Here is a 20,031-nt window from a genome sequence, read left to right as displayed (position 1 = left end):
TAGAAAACAGAGGAACTGCAGCATCTGCCCTACACCTGCTCAGGGAGCTGATCTTTGGAGGAACAGTGGTCTGGGCTGTGACCATGCTGCCCCTTGGAAAGCAGACTCCCTGTAGCCATCTCAGCAAACTGGTTTCTCCTAGGAGGCCTTTGAGGACTGCAGTCTTAATTGGGATCACTTGATTTGAACATCAGGTGAAGGCTGGAGCAGAATTCACTCCTTTCAAGAGGAAAAGTGATTGTAGGGCTTTTGCCCAGCAGGGCATTCTTGTAAGAACTTATCTCTGAGTTGAGACAGAATGTGTCTCCTGTATTTCTAGGTCTTACTATATATTACTATAGCCCAATCTTAGTGTAAACAGGATCACATGCTTTCCCAGGCTCTTCTGGGTGAAAGGGAGGTGAGTCAAAGGCTCCAAAATGGTGTTTGAACCTCAGCTGGTGGTGGAGAGCCGTGAGAACATTGACACTGGGGGCAGAGCATTCCTCAGTGAGGGACACATGAGGCCAAAAAGCACTTCATTGCACCCCATGTGCACAGTAGTATCACAACACTGAGCTGGCAAAGCCAAGCCAAGCAGCACTGCTAGAGGTGAAAGCCGCTTTTGAGTTCCCACTGTTACTGTTCTGAAACAAATAAGTCTACAGTTAATACATTTCCCAAACAAGAGTCATGTAGATTCCTCACTGAATGTGGCTCTTGATAAGTTTGGTGTATTTTTAATTCTTCTTTCTTTTAGAAAAATAATGCCAGGCTTAGCCCTTTCTGGGAGACAGGTACACAGCTGTTGCTGTTGCTTTGGGGTTCTGGAGTTTTTCTCTTCTAGTGTTTATTAACTGTAATGTTGCCTGAGCAGCTCTCCACATAGCTCCATGGACTTCAGTGGGATAGTGTGGCATGATGTATCTGAAATAACTTTCCAAGGGCAGAGGCGTTAAACATATTGTTGCATCTGTAATGTTCTTCAGAAGCAGAGCTAGGCGTTTATAGGAACAACAGCACATTCTTGTTTGCATGCAGTTAACAGAAAGATACTTGAAAACAAATGATGCAACTCTTCTTTTTAAGTTATTGCCTGCTGATGTTTAAAGCACAGCCCTGCTGGTTCCTTCTACCAGTGAGGAAGGAAGATTGCTTCACTTTGAACCAACCTATGCACACAGCCTGTCTTCCAGCCTTAAAACTGTTGTCATCAGCCAGGATGTGATACGGACACTGCCTTGTGTGGACAAAGTCCTCAGCCTCCTGCCAGGCCTACTGGGGTCTGTTGGAACTGCTCTGATAAAGAAAGGGAAGAGTGGCTTTACTGGGAGGCCTGCCAGACTTGTCAAGGATGCTTTAAACTAGTTGAGTTGGGGGAGGGGAACATTATTCCATCCCAACACACCCAGTCAGCTGCCAACACCTATAATAAATACTCTGACCAATGTAGTAATATACTAACTGCTCCAGCCACTGAGCCGGCTTCATTTGGAGCTCACATCAGATGCCTCTATACAAATGCCCGTAGCATGGGGAATAAACAAGAGGAATTAGAGATGTGGGCACATCTACAGGGCTATGATATAATAGGCATCACCGAAACATGGTGGGATGGCTCCTTTGACTGGAGTGTTGGAATGGAAGGTTATAGGCTTTTTAGAAAAGACAGGCCCGGTAGGAAGGGAGGGGGAGTTGCCCTTTATGTTAGGGATAGGCTGGAGAGTATGGAACTCTGTCTGGGGACAGGTGATCAGTTAACAGAAAGTTTGTGGGTCAGGGTTAAGGGGAAATCGGTGATGGGACACATTACTGTGGGGATATGTTACAGACCGCCTGATCAAGAGGAACCTGTGGATGAAGAACTCTACAGACAAATAGGAAAAGCCTCACGCTCACAGGCCCTTGTTCTCATGGAGGACTTCAACCACCCTGACATCTGTTGCAGCAACGGTACGGCCTGGCACAAGCAATCCAGGAGGTTTCTCAATTGTGTGGAAGACAACTTCCTTCTGCAAGCAATAGAGGAGCCGATGAGGAGAGGTGCCCTGCTTGACCTCGTGCTCACCAACAGGGAAGGGCTCGTTGGAGATGTGACTCTCCAGGGAAGTCTTGGATGCAGTGATCACGAGGTGGTTGAATTTGAAGTCCTCAAGACAGTGAGAAGAGCGTGCAGTAAGCTCACTGCCCTGGACTTCAAGAGAGCAGACTTTGGGCTCTTCAGGAACCTGCTTAGCAAGGTTCCATGGGATATAGCCCTAGAGAGCAAGGGGGCCCAAGACTCTTGGTTAACATTCAAGGATCACCTGCTACAAGCTCAGGAGTGTTGCATCCTGACAAGAAGGAAGTGCAGCAGGAGGGCCAGGAGACCTCCTTGGATGGATGAGGAGCTGCTGAGAAAAATTCACAGGAAAAAAGAGGCTTATAAAAGGTGGAAGCAAGGACAGGTGGCCTGGGATGAATACAGGGATGTTGTCAGGGTAGTTAGGGACCGAGTTAGAAAAGCTAAGGCCCAATTGCAGCTAAACTTGGCAAGGGATGTTAAAGATAATAGGAAGGGATTTTATAGGTATGTAGTGGCTAAAAAACAGACTAAGGACAATGTAGGACCCCTCCGGAAACTTTCGGGAGAACTGGCTACACAGGACTTGGAGAAGGCTGAGGTTCTGAATGGCTTCTTTGCCTCGGTCTTCACTGGCAAAGGCTCTGACAGCAGCACCCGAGTCTTGGAAGGTGGATGAAGGGAATGTGAAAACCTAGACCTTGGGCCCACTGTAGGAGAGGATCTGGTTTGAGACCATCTTAAGAACCTGAATGTACACAAGTCCATGGGACCTGATGAAATCCATCCGCGGGTCCTGAAGGAGCTGGTGAATGAAGTTGCAAAGCCACTGGCCATCATATTTGAAAAATCAGGGCAGTCAGGTGAAGTTCCTGATGACTGGAAAAAGGGAAATATAATCCCCATTTTCAAGAAGGGGAAAATGGATGACCTGGGGAATTACAGTCAGTCAGTCTCTGTGCCTGGCAAAATCTGGGAGCAGATTCTCCTGGAAGGCATGCTAGGGCACATGGAAAAGAGAAAGGTGCTTGGTGACAGCCAGCATGGCTTTACTAGGGGAAATCCTGCCTGACTGATTTGGTGGCCTTCTATGACAGGGCTACAAAAGTGATGGACGGGGTGGAACAGTTGATGTCATCTACCTGGACTTGTGCAAAGTGTTCAACACTGTCCCACATGACATCCTTGCCTCTAAATTGGAGTGTCATCAATTTGATAGGTGGAGCACTCGGTGGATAAAGAACTGGCTGGATGGTTGCACACAAAGAGTTGTGGTCAACGGTTCAATGTCCAGCTGGAGACCAGTAATGAGTGGTGTCCCTCAGGGATGGGTGTTGGGACCGGTCTTGTTCAACATCTTTGTCGGTGACAGGGACAGTGGGATTGAGTGTGCCCTCAGCAAGTTTGACGATGACACCAAGCTGTGTGGTTTGGTTGATACGCTAGAGGGAAGGAATGCCATTCAGAGGGACCTTGCCATGCTTGTGAGGTGGGCTGATGCCAGCCTTATGGAGTTTAACCATGCCAAGTGCAAGGTCCTACACTTGGGTGGGAGCAATCCCAGGCACAGCTACAGGTTGGGCAAAAAGAAAATTCATGGTAGTCCTGTGGAGAAGGACTTGGGGGTGTTAGTCAATGAGAAAGTGAACATGAGCCAGCTTCAGTGTGCACTCACAGCCCAGAAAGCCAACCGTATCCTGGGCTGCCTCAAAAGGAACGTGACCAGCAGGTCGAAGGAGGTGATCCTGCCCCTCTACTCTGCTCTTGTGAGACCTCACTTGGAATATTGTGTGCAGTTCTGGTGTCCTCAACATAAAAAGGACATGGAACTGTTGGAACAAGTCCAGAGGAGGGCCACGAGGATGATCAGGGGACTGGAGCACCTCCTGTATGAAGACAGGCTGAGAAAGTTGGGGCTGGAGAAAAGTTCAGCCTGGAGAAGAGAAGGCTGTGTAGAGACCTCATAACAGCCTTCCAGGATCTGAAGGGGGCCTACAGGGATGCTGGGGAGGAACTATTCATTAGGGACTGTAGTGACAGGACAAGGGGTAACGGGTTGAAACTTAAACAGCAGAGGTCTAGACTGGATATAAGGAAGAAATTCTTTCCTGTTAGGGTGGTGAGGTACTGGAATGGGGTGCCCAGGGAGGTAGTGAATGCTCCATCCCTGGCAGTGTTGAAGACCAGGTTGGATGAAGCCTTGGGTGATATGGTTTAGTGTGAGGTATCCCTGCCCATGGCAGGGGGGTTGGAACTAGATGATCTGGAGGTCCTTTCCAATCCTAACTATTCTATGATTCTATGTCACACCCTCAAAGAGACCTGCATTACCAGGGACTGTGCTAACAGGAGGGTTTTGGCTGAGCCACACTGACTGCCATCACATGATGTGCTGGGGACTACAGCTTTCTCTCAAAAACAGCCAGAGCTGGGGGAAGCCTTAACCTAACCCTAGAAATGTCTCAGATGCTGATACTGTCTGGAGTCTGGGTGCACCAGGCTTCCTGTGCTGGGGGAGACCTTACAGGCCAGAGTTGTGGGCTACTTGTAATCTCCACTACCCAGTTTATAACCCCCAAATGTTGCTCCTCTGCACTGCTTTGCCCATCCATCAGCCACTGGTACAAGAAGTAAGCCAACCTTGTGCAGTTTTCCCAGTAGAAGCAGAGCTTCCCCATTCCTCTGGTGGGGTTACCAAACAAGGGACACAAGGCTGTGGTTACCCAAAGTCTGCCTGGATGGCCACTGAAGGCAGAGATGGAGGGCATTTACAGAAAATGCTTGAATGATGGGTATGTAAAATTAGCCTGCCACTCCAAGGCTGAGTCTGGCATCTCTGCTCACTACACACAGGGATTACTGGACTGCACAGGGCAAAATGCATCTAAACTCCATTCGTTGCCTACATGACGTGTTTAATTCATCCAGGCAATCCTGGTGAGAAGGTATTTATTTGGTATGTCAATAAGAGATCTCTCAGGGTTGTCACTGTCCAGTTCGGTTTGCACCTGTTAGAGCCATTGCAGGAATGAAAATTGGGCACTCTCTCATGCTGTTTGGTTGGCTTGAAAGATCAAGAACTGAAAAGGAATTGAGGAAACAGAGAAATATAAGAAGTTTAATATCTGTTAGTAATGGACTGCTTGTCCTGAAGCTTTGCAGTATGTAGCCTGCGTGAGATTTTAAGTTCTAGTTAAATTCTGGGGGCCCAGTATGCTGTATCTCTCATCTTACAAGGAAGTTATTGGTGCTCTGAAATGTTTGGCCTCTTTTAAACAAGCAAAAAAATGGGGTTTTGCGGAAATCTTCAAAGAGCAAAGGGGAAATACGGTCTGTTGCCTTCTGCAAGGGACAGAGAGAGCTCCTGGAAGCCAGTGGCAGAAAACAACATGTAGCTTCATGTAACTCATGTAGGGGTAAGTTGGGGATTGGGGAAAGTGCTTCTCTTCAAAATTATACTTCTGCTTTGTGCCCTGTCCTTAACCCTTTTCAATACACATGGACTCACCTACATTATAAAGCAAAATAAGAGTGCTTTCTAAGCACAAAATATTTAGTGTGAGTGTCATGGTTTAAACACAGCCACACAGTCTCTCTCTCTCACACACACACCACCACCACGACCCCCTTTCTTTTCTTCACACCCTCCCTGCTCCCAGAGGGATGGGGAGGAGAATCAAAAGAATGTAGCTCCCACGGGTTGAGATAAGAACAGTCCAGTAACTAAGGTATAACACAAACCACTGCTGCTACCACCAATGACAATAATGATAAGAGAAATAACAAGGGAAGAGAATACGATACCACCTGCTGAAACGAGCCTGACCCAGAAGAGCGTGTGCCCTTCCGGGAACTCCCAGTTACCTCCCTGGGCATGACGTGCTGTGGTATGGAATACCTCTTTGGCTAGCTTGGTGTCTTGTCTCTGCTTCCTCCCGGCCTCGCCTCCTCCCTGGCAGAGCATAAGGCTCAGAAAGTCCTTGGTCGGAGTAAACATGACTTAGCAACAACTAAAAACATTGGTATTATCAGCTCTGTTCCCAGGCTGAAAGTCAAAACACAGCACTGCACCAGCTACTAAGAAAGAGAAAAATTGACTGCTACTGCTAAACCCAGGAAAGTTAGATAATATAACAGAGAGGACCAGAACTGATAATGACCTTTGATGAACAAATTAATGGCTAGAGATGGAAGAACTAGCAGGGAAGTGGAAGTACTGCCTGAAAATGTTTGAACAGCAAGTTGAAAGAGCTGCGTGTTACAACTGGAGGGCCTGTAGGAGCGCTCAACTGAAATGAAGGTTGCTAAGCCTTGCTCCAAGATCATCTCAACAAGGAACACCATCTTTTTGGTGCCTGAGTACCATCCATGTCTTACTGAAGTGTCCTGGTTTGAGCAGTAGCAGTCATTTTTCTCCTTCTTGGTAGCTGGTGCAGTGCTGTGTTTTGACTTTCAGGCTGAGAATGATTGCTGATAGCAAGTATGTTTTGAGTTACTGCTCGGGTGTTTGGTTTGTTCAAGGCCTTTTTCTGAGCTCATGCTCTGCAGCGAGGAGAGGAGGCCGGGAGGAAGGAGAGACAGGACACCTGACCCAGGCTAGCCAAAGAGGTATTCCATACCATAGCACGTCATACCCAGGAGGTAACTGGGAGAGACCCGGAAGGGCTGGAGCTCTGGGGGGATGGAGGAGGTATCGGTCGGTGCTCAGTTGGGCAGGGTGGGGTGAGTTATGGGTCGGTGGCTGGTGAGATGTTGTATTCTCTTCACTTGTTATTGGCTTTATCATTATTGTTTGTAGTAGTAGTAGCAGGAGTGATTTGTGTTATACCTTAGACATTAAACTGCACTTATCTCAACTCATGGGGGCTACATTCTTTGGATTCTCCTTCCTAACACTCCGGGAGTTGGGGGGAGCAAGGCGGGGAGTGAGTGAACGAGCTGTGTGTGGACTTGGTTTAAACCACGACATGAAGTCTGAATTATCTCTATTGCCAACTGGTTAATAGTCTGCAACTTGCTGGAAGTGGATAATTTAAAGAGCAGTGCAGCCTCTTCCACACCAGAGATTGTGCTTGCTTGATATCAGGAGGTTTTCTGGGTTCAGCAGATTTCATCGGATGTTGCTGACGTACTGGATATCACCACAAGAAGCTGAACCATGTTTAATAGGATGCATCAGAGTGCAGAGCGGGTGCTGCCAGCAGTGTCACAGCATCTGTGTCCAGCTTTGACACCTTCTCTACCTTTCTTTTTCTTTGGCATAGATAAAGGGGCGCACACAGAATAACCATGAGGCAGGGGTCAGAGCATTTCACATTGCAAGACATCACGTGCTACACCTTCACTGTTAGGACACTTCAGAATTAGAAATGAGCTTAAATGCTCTGTGACTTTCAGAGCTCTGAGCCACTGAATTTTACTGCCCATATGTTCTGTGGGGCATAAGGGAGAGAGGCAGCACAGGTATCCTGGGGATCAATCCTTTTCTGTTAAGAAGAGAGTTTGCCTTTCTGAAGCAATGTCCTTGATGAGTCTGTCAGAGAGAGAGCTGGCTGTTCTCCCTGGACACTGTCACTTGCAGAATTTACCTTGTCCTGTTGTGCTGATGAACGGGTAAGGTGGCACTTCGTAGGTAAGGCAGAATTACAATTCTCCATTCATTCTCTGAGCACTTGTGCATTGAATGGTTTATTGCAGACTGCATCTCTCTCCAGAGCCCTCATGCCAATGCTTTTGACTTTTCTGAAGAGCCTTTGACCCTTTATCCTTCTGCACTTTCTCACTGGCTTGATGAGCTTTTGGACTCATATATATCTCAGCTGAAAACAGATTTTCCTTTCTAGTTTAAGAAATAACTCTGAATTGCTACTTCTACATTCTGTTACAGAGTTTTAAATAGAAGAATTTTATAGGTGATTTATAGATTATTTTCCTCTAGATTCCAAAATCAGTGACTGGCCATCTCTCCTCCAGACTCAGCAAAGTCCTACTCAGGCACTTTCACAGGATCTAGTCAGACACTGGGATTCCTGCAGTACTCCTGAAACTAGAGTATTTTAAGGCCAGCCTCTCGTTCCCTGCTGGCCACACTTTAATCAAAGGGGTGGAATATAATCTGCTGTGTTTTAGATAAGATAATCTTTCTTAGAATCTTAGAATCAGACAGGTTAGAAAAGACCTTTAAGATCACCCTGTCCAACCTTTACCCCAGGACTGCCAAGCCCACTGCTATGTTACTGAGGGTTTCATCTACACGTTTTTTGAACTCTTCCAGGGATGGTGATTCCACCACATTCCTGGCCAGCCTGTTCCAATGACTTACCACCCTTTCAGGGAAGAAATTTTTCCAATATCCAATAATATCCGATCTAAACCTCCCCTGGTGCAACTTGAGGCCATTTTCTCTTTTCCTATCATCTGTTACGTGGGAAAAGAGACCAGCCACCTCTCTCCATCTTCCTTTCAGGCAGTTGTAGAGAGCAGTAAAGTCCCCCTCGAACCTCTCTTATCCAGACTAAACAATCCCAGTTCCCTCAGGCGTTCCTTATAAGACTTATGCTCTAGGCCCATCACCAGCTTCATTGCCCAATGTTCTTGCATGTTGTTGCACATGGGGTTTGGAAGGACCTTTCCAATCCTAACTATTCTATAATTCTATGTGCATCTGCCTGCTATGTGCACTCTTGCGGCTAGTAATCTTTGAATCAGCTGATTGATTTTTACTCATAATGGGCTGTAGTTCTTTGAGCTCTATTAAAGAGGGAAATCAGGCAGAGGATGGTGATCTAAGCAGTTCCTTACATGCACAATGTATTGTGCATATACATGTTACTAGACACTAAAGACTCTATATGGGTAAAAGGACTGATGGTGTCAGTATGAGAAATCCTCGCTTGAAGATCACAGTCAGTGGTGAGGTCTGATGTAATTCCTTCCAGTGTTTATACAACTTCCCAAGCTTTTATGCACAGGAGGAATAAGCCCTTACATCAATTTACACTTTCCAATTTTGCAGATCCTTGATGAATGGTTTGGGCGGACAGTCATCTGCTCCTGTGTGAAGCTAAGCTACGACCATGCACAGAGTATGATTGAAAGCCCTGAGAAGGTGTTCTCACCTGAAGAGCTACCTCCTGTCTCCATTCAGCACTCAATAGCTGAGATCCAGCAAGCTGTGCTGAACCTGCATCGAATCGCCCAGCACCTCCGCAAACAGCGCTTCATTGATGGTGCTCTGCGCTTAGACCAAGTAAGTCCAGCTCTTGAAAGGGCTTCTGCTCCACTGAAACAATTTCATGTTGTACTTCCTAAGAATTTGCTGATCAAATAGAACCTCAAGGGGAAAGTCAAGACTGGAATAAAAAGGCAGGTTCGTGTGCCATGTCTTTTTAAGAGCAGCATCAAATTATGTATCAAAAGCACTAAGCAGGATGAAAAAATTTCCAGTTTTCTAAGGAGGGTAAAGTTTTCAACATTTTTCAAAATCCTAAAACCCTGCTGGACTGGGTAAGTAATTCATATAGTAAAACAAATCACAATGGTGTAATTCATTATCAAGCAGTTCAGATATCCTTAGTGCACATTTCACTGTGAAAGGCTCACCCTCCAGATTTATTTCTGTGCTCGCAATCCTCATGTTTTCCACAGTTTTCATAGAAATACTCTGTGCAGGGAAAATGACTAAATGTTATCTAAGCTAATACTTACAAGAGTTGGGTGTGTTTCAGAGAAAGAAGTTAGTGAGGAGATTTTGTGCCTGGGGTGATTTAAATAATCTTGTATCAGTTGTGGTGTCATTTCTATTTTACAAGTAGATCTAGTTATTTTAGACTATCACAGCAAAAATACTTTTGCATTTGAAGTTGAGTTGTCCTGAGGTGGCTTCTGACAGTTTTTGTGGATAGGAGATTCCAGTAATTTACAGAACCCAGTGGCCTTCCTGAGAAAGAGACAAAATAATCTCTTAATGTAAGGAAACACTATTGTTTCATTTTGCAAAACGAGCATGAGTCAATATAAGGATATTGCTGAGAAAGAGGCTAGTGTACTGAGATATGTAAACAGGACTATTGTATGCAAGAGATATGTTGTAACCCCTCCATTTTACTCAGTATTGTAATGTTGTCTCTAGTTGCAGGAGACTCTTACTTTTAACAAAATTGTTGTCGAACAACAAGATCAAGGAGTGTCTGAAGTCAGATGTAAGAAATGTCTGATCTTCCCCAACACAGCACGTGGCTTAGTCTGGTGAAGCTGCTGCAGAAAGGAGGCTGTATGCTTTCTTCCATGTCTGTGATTTACAGGATGATGCATTTGTATCCTGAGTTTTGGCAGAGGAGATTGGGTTATATTTTAGGATAAACTTTCTATAGGCATTGGTATGGGTATATGCTTATAGGTATATGGCTATAAGTATAGGTATTGTGGTTTCTGAAGCTATCTTGCCTACATCTGCTGTAGGAGAACTTGGAGGACAGGTTAGGTACATGTAAGTGAGCCTGGAGGCATTCGCTCGGGGTCCCTCCTTGCTCAAAGGAAACAATAATTATTAAAGTTATATTAATTTTTGGAAATTAGATTCCCACTTCGAAGTCATGCAGTTTTTGTCAACCTCTTTAGGAAGAGAAGCTTCCCTTTTTGAGGTTTATCATTCAATGGCTAATAAGCTGGGCTTTTGTTCACAAGCACACTCTGAATGCTTAAGAAACATAAAAATGCCTTTTCACTTGATGAACCAGCTGGGAAGCCTTGGAGATGTTTGGGTTGGAACAAGAGTCCACAGTGACTGGAAGCCGTGGCCCAGAAAGGTCACCAGCTGCATTCCACAAGTCACACTTACACTGTAGTGCTGTGCAGTCACTGTACATGCCTGAGCTGAGTACCTGTTATCAAACTAACCTCAGGGAAGATATGTTTTAAAACAGCTGTGACATTTTCAATGGGAGGATTTGGCCAGGGAAGCATCCTGTTCTGGTGATACCAAATAAAAGATAAGTGGTGTTTTGTTTTTCTTTGTGCTATTATGGAGAAGCTGTTAAAGAACATATTGGAGCATCATTTGCAAGCTCAAGCTTAAAAGCCACTACTAACGGCATCAGAGTGGGCTGGTTCCTACTTAGCCTAGTTCATAACCAACATGATCAGCTGAGTTATATCTCACAAGTGGCACTTGATGTTGCACAGAATCTCACCCCCTGTCAAGTCTCAGAGTGAAAGTAATGGTCTTTGAGAATGAAGAGTATTTTAGTTCAAGGGACACTGTCACCATACTTACTGTTTTCAGGTATTGCCTTGATAGTTGTATTTCGATAAAATACATCCTCCCCAGCTCTTGGAGAAAGCATTTACTGTAAGGCCCAAGTACAAACAGTATGTGAGGGGTGGGTGTGCAAAGCAATCTGTAGCTTTTAACAGGAGATTAGTCCTTCTGCCTTTGCTCCCTGAGTTCCCATGGATGCAGTTGTTTGCTGGGTCTGATTTCCAGCCCTGAGCAAGTGAACAAGGGTAGGTGTGAATGGGAAACACACCTTTCTAATCACTGGACCTCTCACTGATTTCCTGTTGAGTAATGTAAATCCTGAACAATGGAAGACAAACTCCAGCAGGAAACTATGGGCAATGAATTATCAGATTCCAAATAAATATGTGAACAAAGGAAATGATCACCCCACAGTCTTAAGGGAGGGGGTGGCAGGGCATGGATGACTCCTGTGATTTTTTTTCCAAGGGATATGAGCCCTCTTCCTATACATTGCATTATTTTTGAGATCTTCTACCTTGGGGTCACTCCTGATTGAAGAGTGATGTTTTGGGTGGGGTTTTTTTCTTACATCCACCCTGCCACTTTTCAGTGTGATGTACTTTTGTGCTTCCTGTTTGGTATTAAGAAAATCATTGGGGGAAGAATCTCCTGTCCTTCTTTGCTACTGGCTGTGATGCCTTGGGCTGGTGCTCTCCCTGTCTGCCTCAGTTTTCTCTTTGGAATGATATTGATCTCCCCCACAATATGTGTATAATTTAGGATTTATTCCCCAAAACTGAGAATAGCTCTCAGCTAAAGCCATTCATGGGCATATCTTTATAATAGCAAAAATACTTGTTGACCAGGGAACGCCTTGCACCTGACCTAGGATGGCCCCAGTAAGATGCAGCAAAGTCAGACTGGCTGTGCCATGGTGACAGGAGTGTTTCCTGTGTGAATGTTGCTGCTAATTTTTTATGACCTAGTGTGAGATAAGCATCTGCTTGCCCATGTTTAAATCTTTTATCACTAATTTTAGAAGCAGGAATCTCTGTAGCTCATCAGATGAAGAATATTTGGTTGGTTGGTTTAGTTTTTTTTTTAATAGCTTGGTAATTACATATCTGTGCCATACAGAAGACCCTGAGACAAATTACAGAGGTAGTACACAGTTTTGAAAGCTTAAAATTTATGGATTCTGTGTCAGTATGTATGTGTCTTTTGGGGGCTGTGTAATTTTGAATTCCTGCCTTGGTTTGGTCCTTGGCAACCTGTATACTTGCCACTCTTACCCACGCCCCCCCCCAGCCGCTCTCCATTTCCTTTCATGACTCTGCAGAGGTCTGTAGAGGAATCTTACTATGCTGTATCTTGGGTCTGAGGACCTTCTTTGCAACCAGAGCCACACATATGTCACTCTGGGGGATCTTGCTGTCCCCATAAGCCCCTTCTGGGATGGTTTCCCTAGTATATGGTTTCCTCTGCTGCCTGCCAGCTGCCTAGCTCCAAAAGGCAGCTGAGCACTGAGTTTTATAGAGGTTTAAAGTCTTTGCACCTTAAGCAGCTAAGGAGCTTATGAAACTTTGTCCACACAGGGAGAGATTAATGTATTTATTTTCCTTCTCATTTGGAGCTGAAGCTTTAGATGTACAGGCAAGAGGTGTCTTGTGCTGTGACTTTTGAGAAAAAATGTTCAGATATTTACAATACTGTATTCCCCCCCCCCCCCCCCCCCCCCCCCCCCCCCCGCCTCCTTCCTGCCCAAGACCATGAAATGCCACCCCTGTGCTGTCCTCTCACAGCTCGTGGTGCATCCACGCCATAAACTGGAGCAGGGATTTGACCTGGTTTAAAAAACAAAGTGAGCACAACCCACAACTTTCCTTTCTTTTCCTGGCCAGGTTACTTTGAAGCTGGACCATTTCCCCAAACCACAGCTTTTAGAAATGCTAGCAAGAGAATCAGATAGAAACTTGCTTTTAACAAAAACCATCAAGTTTGCAGAAAAGCTCCTTAGCTCCAGCCTGCCTAAAGGACACCTGCTGATAAATGATTCTCTGTTTGGCCTAAACAGCTTATAAATGAATCACAAGGAAAGGTGCCTACAAGAAGACAGGTTAAAAAGGATTTCTGTGCATATTTAAGATGAGTATACCCCAGGATGCTTATCTGTCTCTAAGACAACTGTCTGTGAGCTGAGGGGTGGCTTTTGTTTGTGCCAGTGATTCTGCCTTTGCCAGTGCACTTATACCTGGGTGCTCAAAACAATGGCATTGACCAAAGTTCATTGTGAGAATAACCCAAGCAGCATTTACCTTAGATCAGTTAATGACATTGAATTGTTTACTAGAATAGCTTTTCTACTTGTTTTCTGCACGACAGACATTCAGCTTTGCAGGTGTGTGTGAAAAAGGAAAAAAATAATGGATAAAACCAGTAAAGATGGGAAAGTTACACAAATTTAAGGTTTAAATTGCTACTGAAATGGCCTCACTTATCCTTTCTTCCAGCCTGTGTGTTGTGCCACTGTCACTGTGTGCTGTGCTCGGTCTTGTCAACTGAGCAAAGGTTGCTTTTCCCTGGGGGTCTCAATTGTTTTGAATAAGGTCATAAAGATAGTAAAAATTGTATTGTTGTAGCACTGTACTATACTGGAGACGTTACGTATGGTTCTGTCCCGTGGCAGCTGGGAATGAGGAAATAAGTGATATTTGAGAGTAACTTTGTTTAATTAAGACTCCTGAAGTATTAGAGTATTTCTGCTTCAGGAAATAGAGGGAAACAAGCACAAAGACCTCCAACACTAGATTGTGTGCAGAATACCAGCTCAAAAACACCGAGGTATATGGCATACTGAGTACATTAAGCAGCTCTGTGTAGTTTTTGAAGCTCTCAGAACTGACTCTGCCTACTTGATGAAGACAGCTTTGAGAATTTGACTCAAGCCATTCACACATGTAAAATGAGGAGGAAGAAAGACGTTGTACGTGACGCTGTTGGGAAATTTCGTGTGTAGTTGTGGCTAATGGGATAGGGCAGAAACATTTCTAGACAATTGCTCCTGCTAATGCTGTTTAATCGGGAGTTTCGAGCTACAGATTAATTACTATCACCATTAAAATTTTCCAATATGAATGACTGCTGGAAATAATTATGAGAAATTGTTTTGTTGTATTTCCTGGCTCATATCTGTATAATAAATATTCAGGTCTTTTCTTCTTGCTACATGAAAGTAATAAATATTTTTACCCTGGTTAAGCAGTCACTGTGTGCAAAATACAATATAGTAGTATATGAACAGAAGACACTTTGGGTTGGAAGAACTGTTTCAATGAGACAGCAAAGGGTTGTAACATTGTACAGACCTCAGTTAGCTGAATGTGCCTATGTTTTCCCTAATAGCATGATCTGGATTTACGTCTTAAAATGCTGCTGGGACAGGAAGGCCATCCTATCTTGAGTACTCCCTGTTGTGATGCCTAGGTTGTCTAGCCATGGCTGTTGTACGTGCTGCCACTGCACACTCTCGTTCATGTGCCATTCAGGGGAGGAGTAAATGGCTTTGCTCCAACCCCTGACTCTGGCTGCATCTCTTTGGGGAGTGTTGCTTTGTTGGGTTTTTGGCCAGTCTCAAAGAGAAAGTCCTGGTGCTCATCGCCTAGAATGTAACATTGGTACCAAATTAATCTCAGATTTGGTTCTGAGATTAATTTTCAGGGTATGTTGAGGTGTGTACATGCTTTGCCATTTGCTTTGGCCCAAGACAAAATCCAACAGATCCATTTATGAAATCCTGAAAATTCCATGATACCACCCTTAATAAGTCGTTACAGCAGCAGTATATGAACGTGACAGCAGATGCAGGGTCAGCTGTACGATGGTGCTGCATGATAAATGCAAATGCAGACTGACAAGGAGCATTCACTATTCACTTCCTATCACAATTCCACCATTGTCTGCTCTTTCTCTTTGATGTCTGGTTAAAGAGACATCACTGATACCCAGAATGGGGACAGCAGGTGCTATATGATCATTATGGACAGTTGCTTATACTGTGTAATACATAAGGCAGCTGGGGGGATGTTGGATGTACTTAGAGATTAATTTCCTTTGGGGATTTTGTCTTTTGCATAGCCCCAGCTAATATGTCAAAATGAGCATCTAAGGCTGCAGCTTTCTACTGGGGGATACCACCCTTTCCTGCAGGAGTAATTGAAACGCATTTGCAAAGGTGCATTAACAAAGTAGGAATGATTTTCAGAATGTCTTTTCTACAGTACCACAGGGGAACATGTACTTTGTAGGGCAAATATGAAATGTCATAATTGTCGTCAGGAACAGCTAATGGCTCAGGTCAGGCAGTTTGCACACACCAAGGCTGCACACAGGAAGGAGGTATAGGGTCATGTTGTTGTGGAGGTCTGTGTTGGCTGAGCATCTGCTTGCTTGCATGGAGATGTTTATATTGCCAGTAGCTTTTAAAATATTTTGATTAAACCAGGATTTTGAATGGAAAGAACCTAATCTTTTGCCCTGGAATTTTAATGAAGCCCTCCCAGGGGTGTGAGTAGGATTGATGTCCTCGCACATGTCCCACCGTTCCCCCCATCATTCTTTTACAGCTGAGCAGCTGTGTCCCAGCAGGAGCAGGTGGTGAAGTGGTCGAGCTGGCTCCAACAGGATGGTGGGAGTCAGATGCTGGAGCAGAGGGCTCTGCTGTAGAGTGTCGTGCTGGGAGCCACCAAAGCCAGATGTGTGGGCAAGCACGGCTGAGAAGGAGCTCCCCCCACAGTGGTGCTCTGCCATTAATTTACCATCAGTAGTGCAAGAATGGGTTATGACTTTATTCTTCCCGGAGTGAGCATTCCAGCTACCAGCTCAGATATTCAAGTTCTATGGTGATGCATGAGCATTTTCCTTCTAAACAAATACAGCTTAATCCTTGAGTTTTATTAGATCTACCACCAACCTGCAAGCTTCGAAACTTCTCAAAAGAAAAGGGGTCTTATGCTTTAATTCTGAGTTGCTATTTGACACAGCAACAGCTTCTTTTGTCTGTCAGCCTCAGAGCAAGTATCAGAGGGAAGGATGGCTTCATCTTTCCAGGCAGTGGGAATGGCAAGAAGAGGTGAAGAAGTTGCCTGAACTCACATGGCGAGTTGGTGGCAGAGCTGGCAGCACAGCCTTTTTCTTATTGCCAGAGCAAATCCCATGTCTTAGGCCAAAGATGACCATTCTCTTCCTCACATTTATTACTGACAGCTATTGAATAGGAACTGGTGCTTTTTTGTTTCTACCATTTATTTCTGGCCCAGTTAAGATCAGAGGGTTTTTATCCCAGTTCTCTGCAGGTGCATCTCATAGTGCAGAGCAGAGAAACAAACCGCATCAGCACAGAGGGCTGAACTGTGACCAGCATGTCTCTGCAACGTAGAAGCTATCAGTGTATTTCATGAGTGGTCTCTCTCCCCAGTCCTTTCAGTTCTCAGGCTTTTGCCTACATATGCCAGGACCAAGCCAGTATGCTGTTGTACTATGGAAGTCTCTCTTGTTTGCACAGGACAAAGCTGTAGTGGGCAGTAGTTCATCATACATTATGAACTGCTTAGCTTTTTCTATTGATTGAATCCACTTGGTGATCAGCCATTGTAGAAGGGGTGAGTTGGCAGCCATCTCACACTGACCTGCAAGTAGAGTTGAAGGTGTTTGCAGGTACTCCACATTCACACATGGAGTAGTCATCTCTTGTTTTTTTGGACTAGGTCTTGCCTGTGCTAGTGTGATAGGCAGCCTGAGGTCACTGGCTCATAGGGACCTCATACAGTACTAAATAGCATTTGTAAGGGAAAGGGAAGGCATCTGTGGCAGGTAATGGCTTAATGATGGAATGTGTCTCAAACGTGAAGCTGATAGGTAAGGTAAACAGAGAATTCAGTGCTTGATCCAGCTGAGCAAGCTGCTGACTGGTATTTTTTGGGTTGGTAGAAAGAGTAGTGGCTTCTGCTGGCTACATTGAGATGTTCAGGATGGAAAAACTGGTTCTCAATGAAGCAGAAACAAACTGGTTCTTTAGCATCTCTGATAGCAATACAGATAAAACCCAGGAAAACACGTATTTGTGTAGAGGTACATGGGGGGTGACTGCTAGGAGGAAATTCTTATTTTACATTTTCTGCTGAGGCAATAGGCCTTTCTCTGAGAGTCTTGCCCTATAGTTGATGGTGTTTTTCTTCCCCAGCAATGGACAGATGTCATCAGAAAGTCTCTTGTTGTTTCAGATTCCGTTTATCATGTATTTGAGCAGAGACTTGACAAGGTTTTTTTTTTCCAGGTATTAATTATAGCTGACTGCATGGCTAATCCATCATTTTCGTTAGATGGAGTCACTGGGTGTTGAGTGATGTGACTTCAAATGTGATCAGTCTGCCATAGGTGAAGTTGTAGTACTTCTTTGTCAGAGCCAGTTCTGTTTCACCTGATATTAAATGGAAAAGTCTAATTGTATAATGACAAAAGACAACATTTGGAAGGAGATGAAAGATTCAGACATTGCAGTTTTTTGATTTCTCATTTCAATTCCAAAGTGAGAGGGGGAAAAAACTCTTGCTTACCATGGCCACAACTCATTTTATCAGGTGTCTCTGGGCATGATCGCTCCTTCTGAGTCCTAGGATGTTTTATCTTTTCTCATCCGTAGCATATGGATGGTGAAGGACAAAGAAGCTCAGAAAGCACCTGTGGTTTCCCTTCCTCTGAAATGAGGCTGCAAGAGTCTTAGCCAAGATTCCATCTGGCTGAGCTGAGGATGAAGTTGATCTTGCCCCATCTGAAGAAGCCAGTACCTCCTGAAGTCCACTTTTGGGTTTATCTTTAAACATTCCAAGTCCATGTGTACTGAAATTAGATGCCCTGCTAAAGCTTACAGTGATTCATTGGCAGTACATTTTGTTGAGCAACTTCTTGGTTTTGTTTTGCAAGCTTTGAATCTGTCTTTTGTAGTCTAGATAATTTATCTTGCCCTTCTCCGTGTCTTCATATGGTAATAAGGAAGTTGTTCAAGCATATGAGCATAACTCAGACTGCAGATTTCCCTTGAATATGTAATTGCGTAAAGTATGAAGCATGACATCTCAGGTGAGGTTGTTTGTCCACGTTGCCCTTGTTTCCAAGATTTGCTCATACCTGAGATTTGGGAAGGACATTCTCCCTGAATATGCTCCTTCTTTGTGCAGCACTGTGTTCACTGGTGTGAAACACTGTGATTCCCTCTTCCTTCCTGCTTCCATCTTAAGGCACAAATACCCATCTCTTCCCGAAATATGAATTTTCAAGTTGTTGCATTGTCAGCACCTTAAAACCTGACTATTCAACTTTGTCCTCTGAAGGAAACGCATTCTCCTATTTGAATCTAGGCTGGTAGCAGATTGCATTTATACTAGTTACCAACCAAGCTGGCTACAGTCCGTTACCCATCTGTGGTGGGCTATCATTAAATTGATGGTCACTTGAAAACTAAGCAAAGAGGCAGTGAGAACATAGTCTCAAGAGCTTGTTGGACTAGAGTGGTTTGAGAGACTTCAGACACCTGGAAGAAACCAGCTATGCAGAATCACTGTGAAGGGGGTTTTGTGAGTAATTCCCTTAACTGGCCTTGAAAAACGTGTTTCTGTCACAGAAACACAAACCAACCAAGCAGTCACTGTTGTTTGGTTTTTCAAAAAAGCAGTCTAGCCTGAATACAACAAAATTTAATTTGTGCCTTCCTTAACAATTGAAGGAAATTGGCAGCCTCATGGGTTCAATCCCTCTTATCAGGCTGACCTTGGGGGACTGCAGAGCTGTAGCTTGTTGGTGTCTTATGCCAATGCTGAGATCAACCCTCTGACTGAGAAATTCTCAGTCCCATGAATCAATAGAAGGTTTTGCATTAACTTTAAGGCTTCAGTTTCACCTCAATTTCAAGGTGTCTGTTTTAATCTCAAGATTCTCCTTGCTTTTCTGAGAATAAACCCCATTGATCCATCTAGCCCTTTACTTCTGATTAGCATGTAAGAGTAGAATCTGACCCACAACAGCAGAGAAATTTATTACATGATTTCTCTGTCATTGATGTGTTTAGCAGGTATAGAAGACAGAATGAACTAAAACAGGCTTTGGCATTTCAGAAAGTGAGTCATTTTTTCTGTTGCATCATGTATAAACTTTTCCCTTCTAGTGTATGTATGGTTGAAATTACTTTGAGGTTTTGAATTTTCACTTCAGCTCTCTGTTTTTTATTATTTTCAAACACTACTGAGAGTCATGGTTGATAGTCTTTAATACTGTGCTCACATTGCCTTGCTCTTTTATTTTTGGTGTTTTTTTAAAATAAACCTGTGAGCAACATACAGGTATTTAAAGGAGCTAGGAAGTTACGGATTTCTCCTGTTTAGGTAGGAGTAAGAGGTTGGTGTATTTGATGGATCCATAACGTGGTGCCAAGGGATGCTGCTCTCAAATAGCCTTTAACACAGGGGACCAAGCTTGAGATCCTTTTGCAGTGTGATCATCTCTTCAAATTCTCAAGAATTTGTATAGGTTCCTTGGATTCAGTTTAAAAATCATGAACATGGTGCTGTTGCAGTCAGCTGAGATAGCAGATAAGTGTGTCTTTTCTTACAGAGTGCAAAACAGTATTAAACCCTCTGAGGTTCTCCATGCTGAAGGAATGCTATTGCTTAGTGTCCTAGGAGTTTTAAGATAAAATCTA

At 44.1% G+C, this 20,031-nt stretch overlaps 1 protein-coding gene across 3 annotated transcripts in view; it reads left to right on the top strand.

Moving 5' to 3' along the window:
• Positions 1-20,031, top strand: part of DIS3L2 (DIS3 like 3'-5' exoribonuclease 2) — a 205,184-nt gene that overhangs the window by 128,008 nt on the left and 57,145 nt on the right. For all 3 annotated transcript variants that reach the window (XM_031043063.2, XM_005142298.3, XM_031043064.2), the window contains one exon: positions 9,057-9,290. In XM_031043063.2, coding sequence (XP_030898923.2) covers positions 9,057-9,290 — 234 coding nt within the window. The remainder of the gene's footprint in view (positions 1-9,056; positions 9,291-20,031) is intronic.

This window comes from Melopsittacus undulatus, chromosome 6 (assembly GCF_012275295.1).
Source record: "Melopsittacus undulatus isolate bMelUnd1 chromosome 6, bMelUnd1.mat.Z, whole genome shotgun sequence".
Taxonomy (NCBI): Eukaryota; Metazoa; Chordata; class Aves; order Psittaciformes; family Psittaculidae; genus Melopsittacus; species Melopsittacus undulatus.
This window is presented reverse-complemented; position numbering and strand designations above follow the sequence as displayed.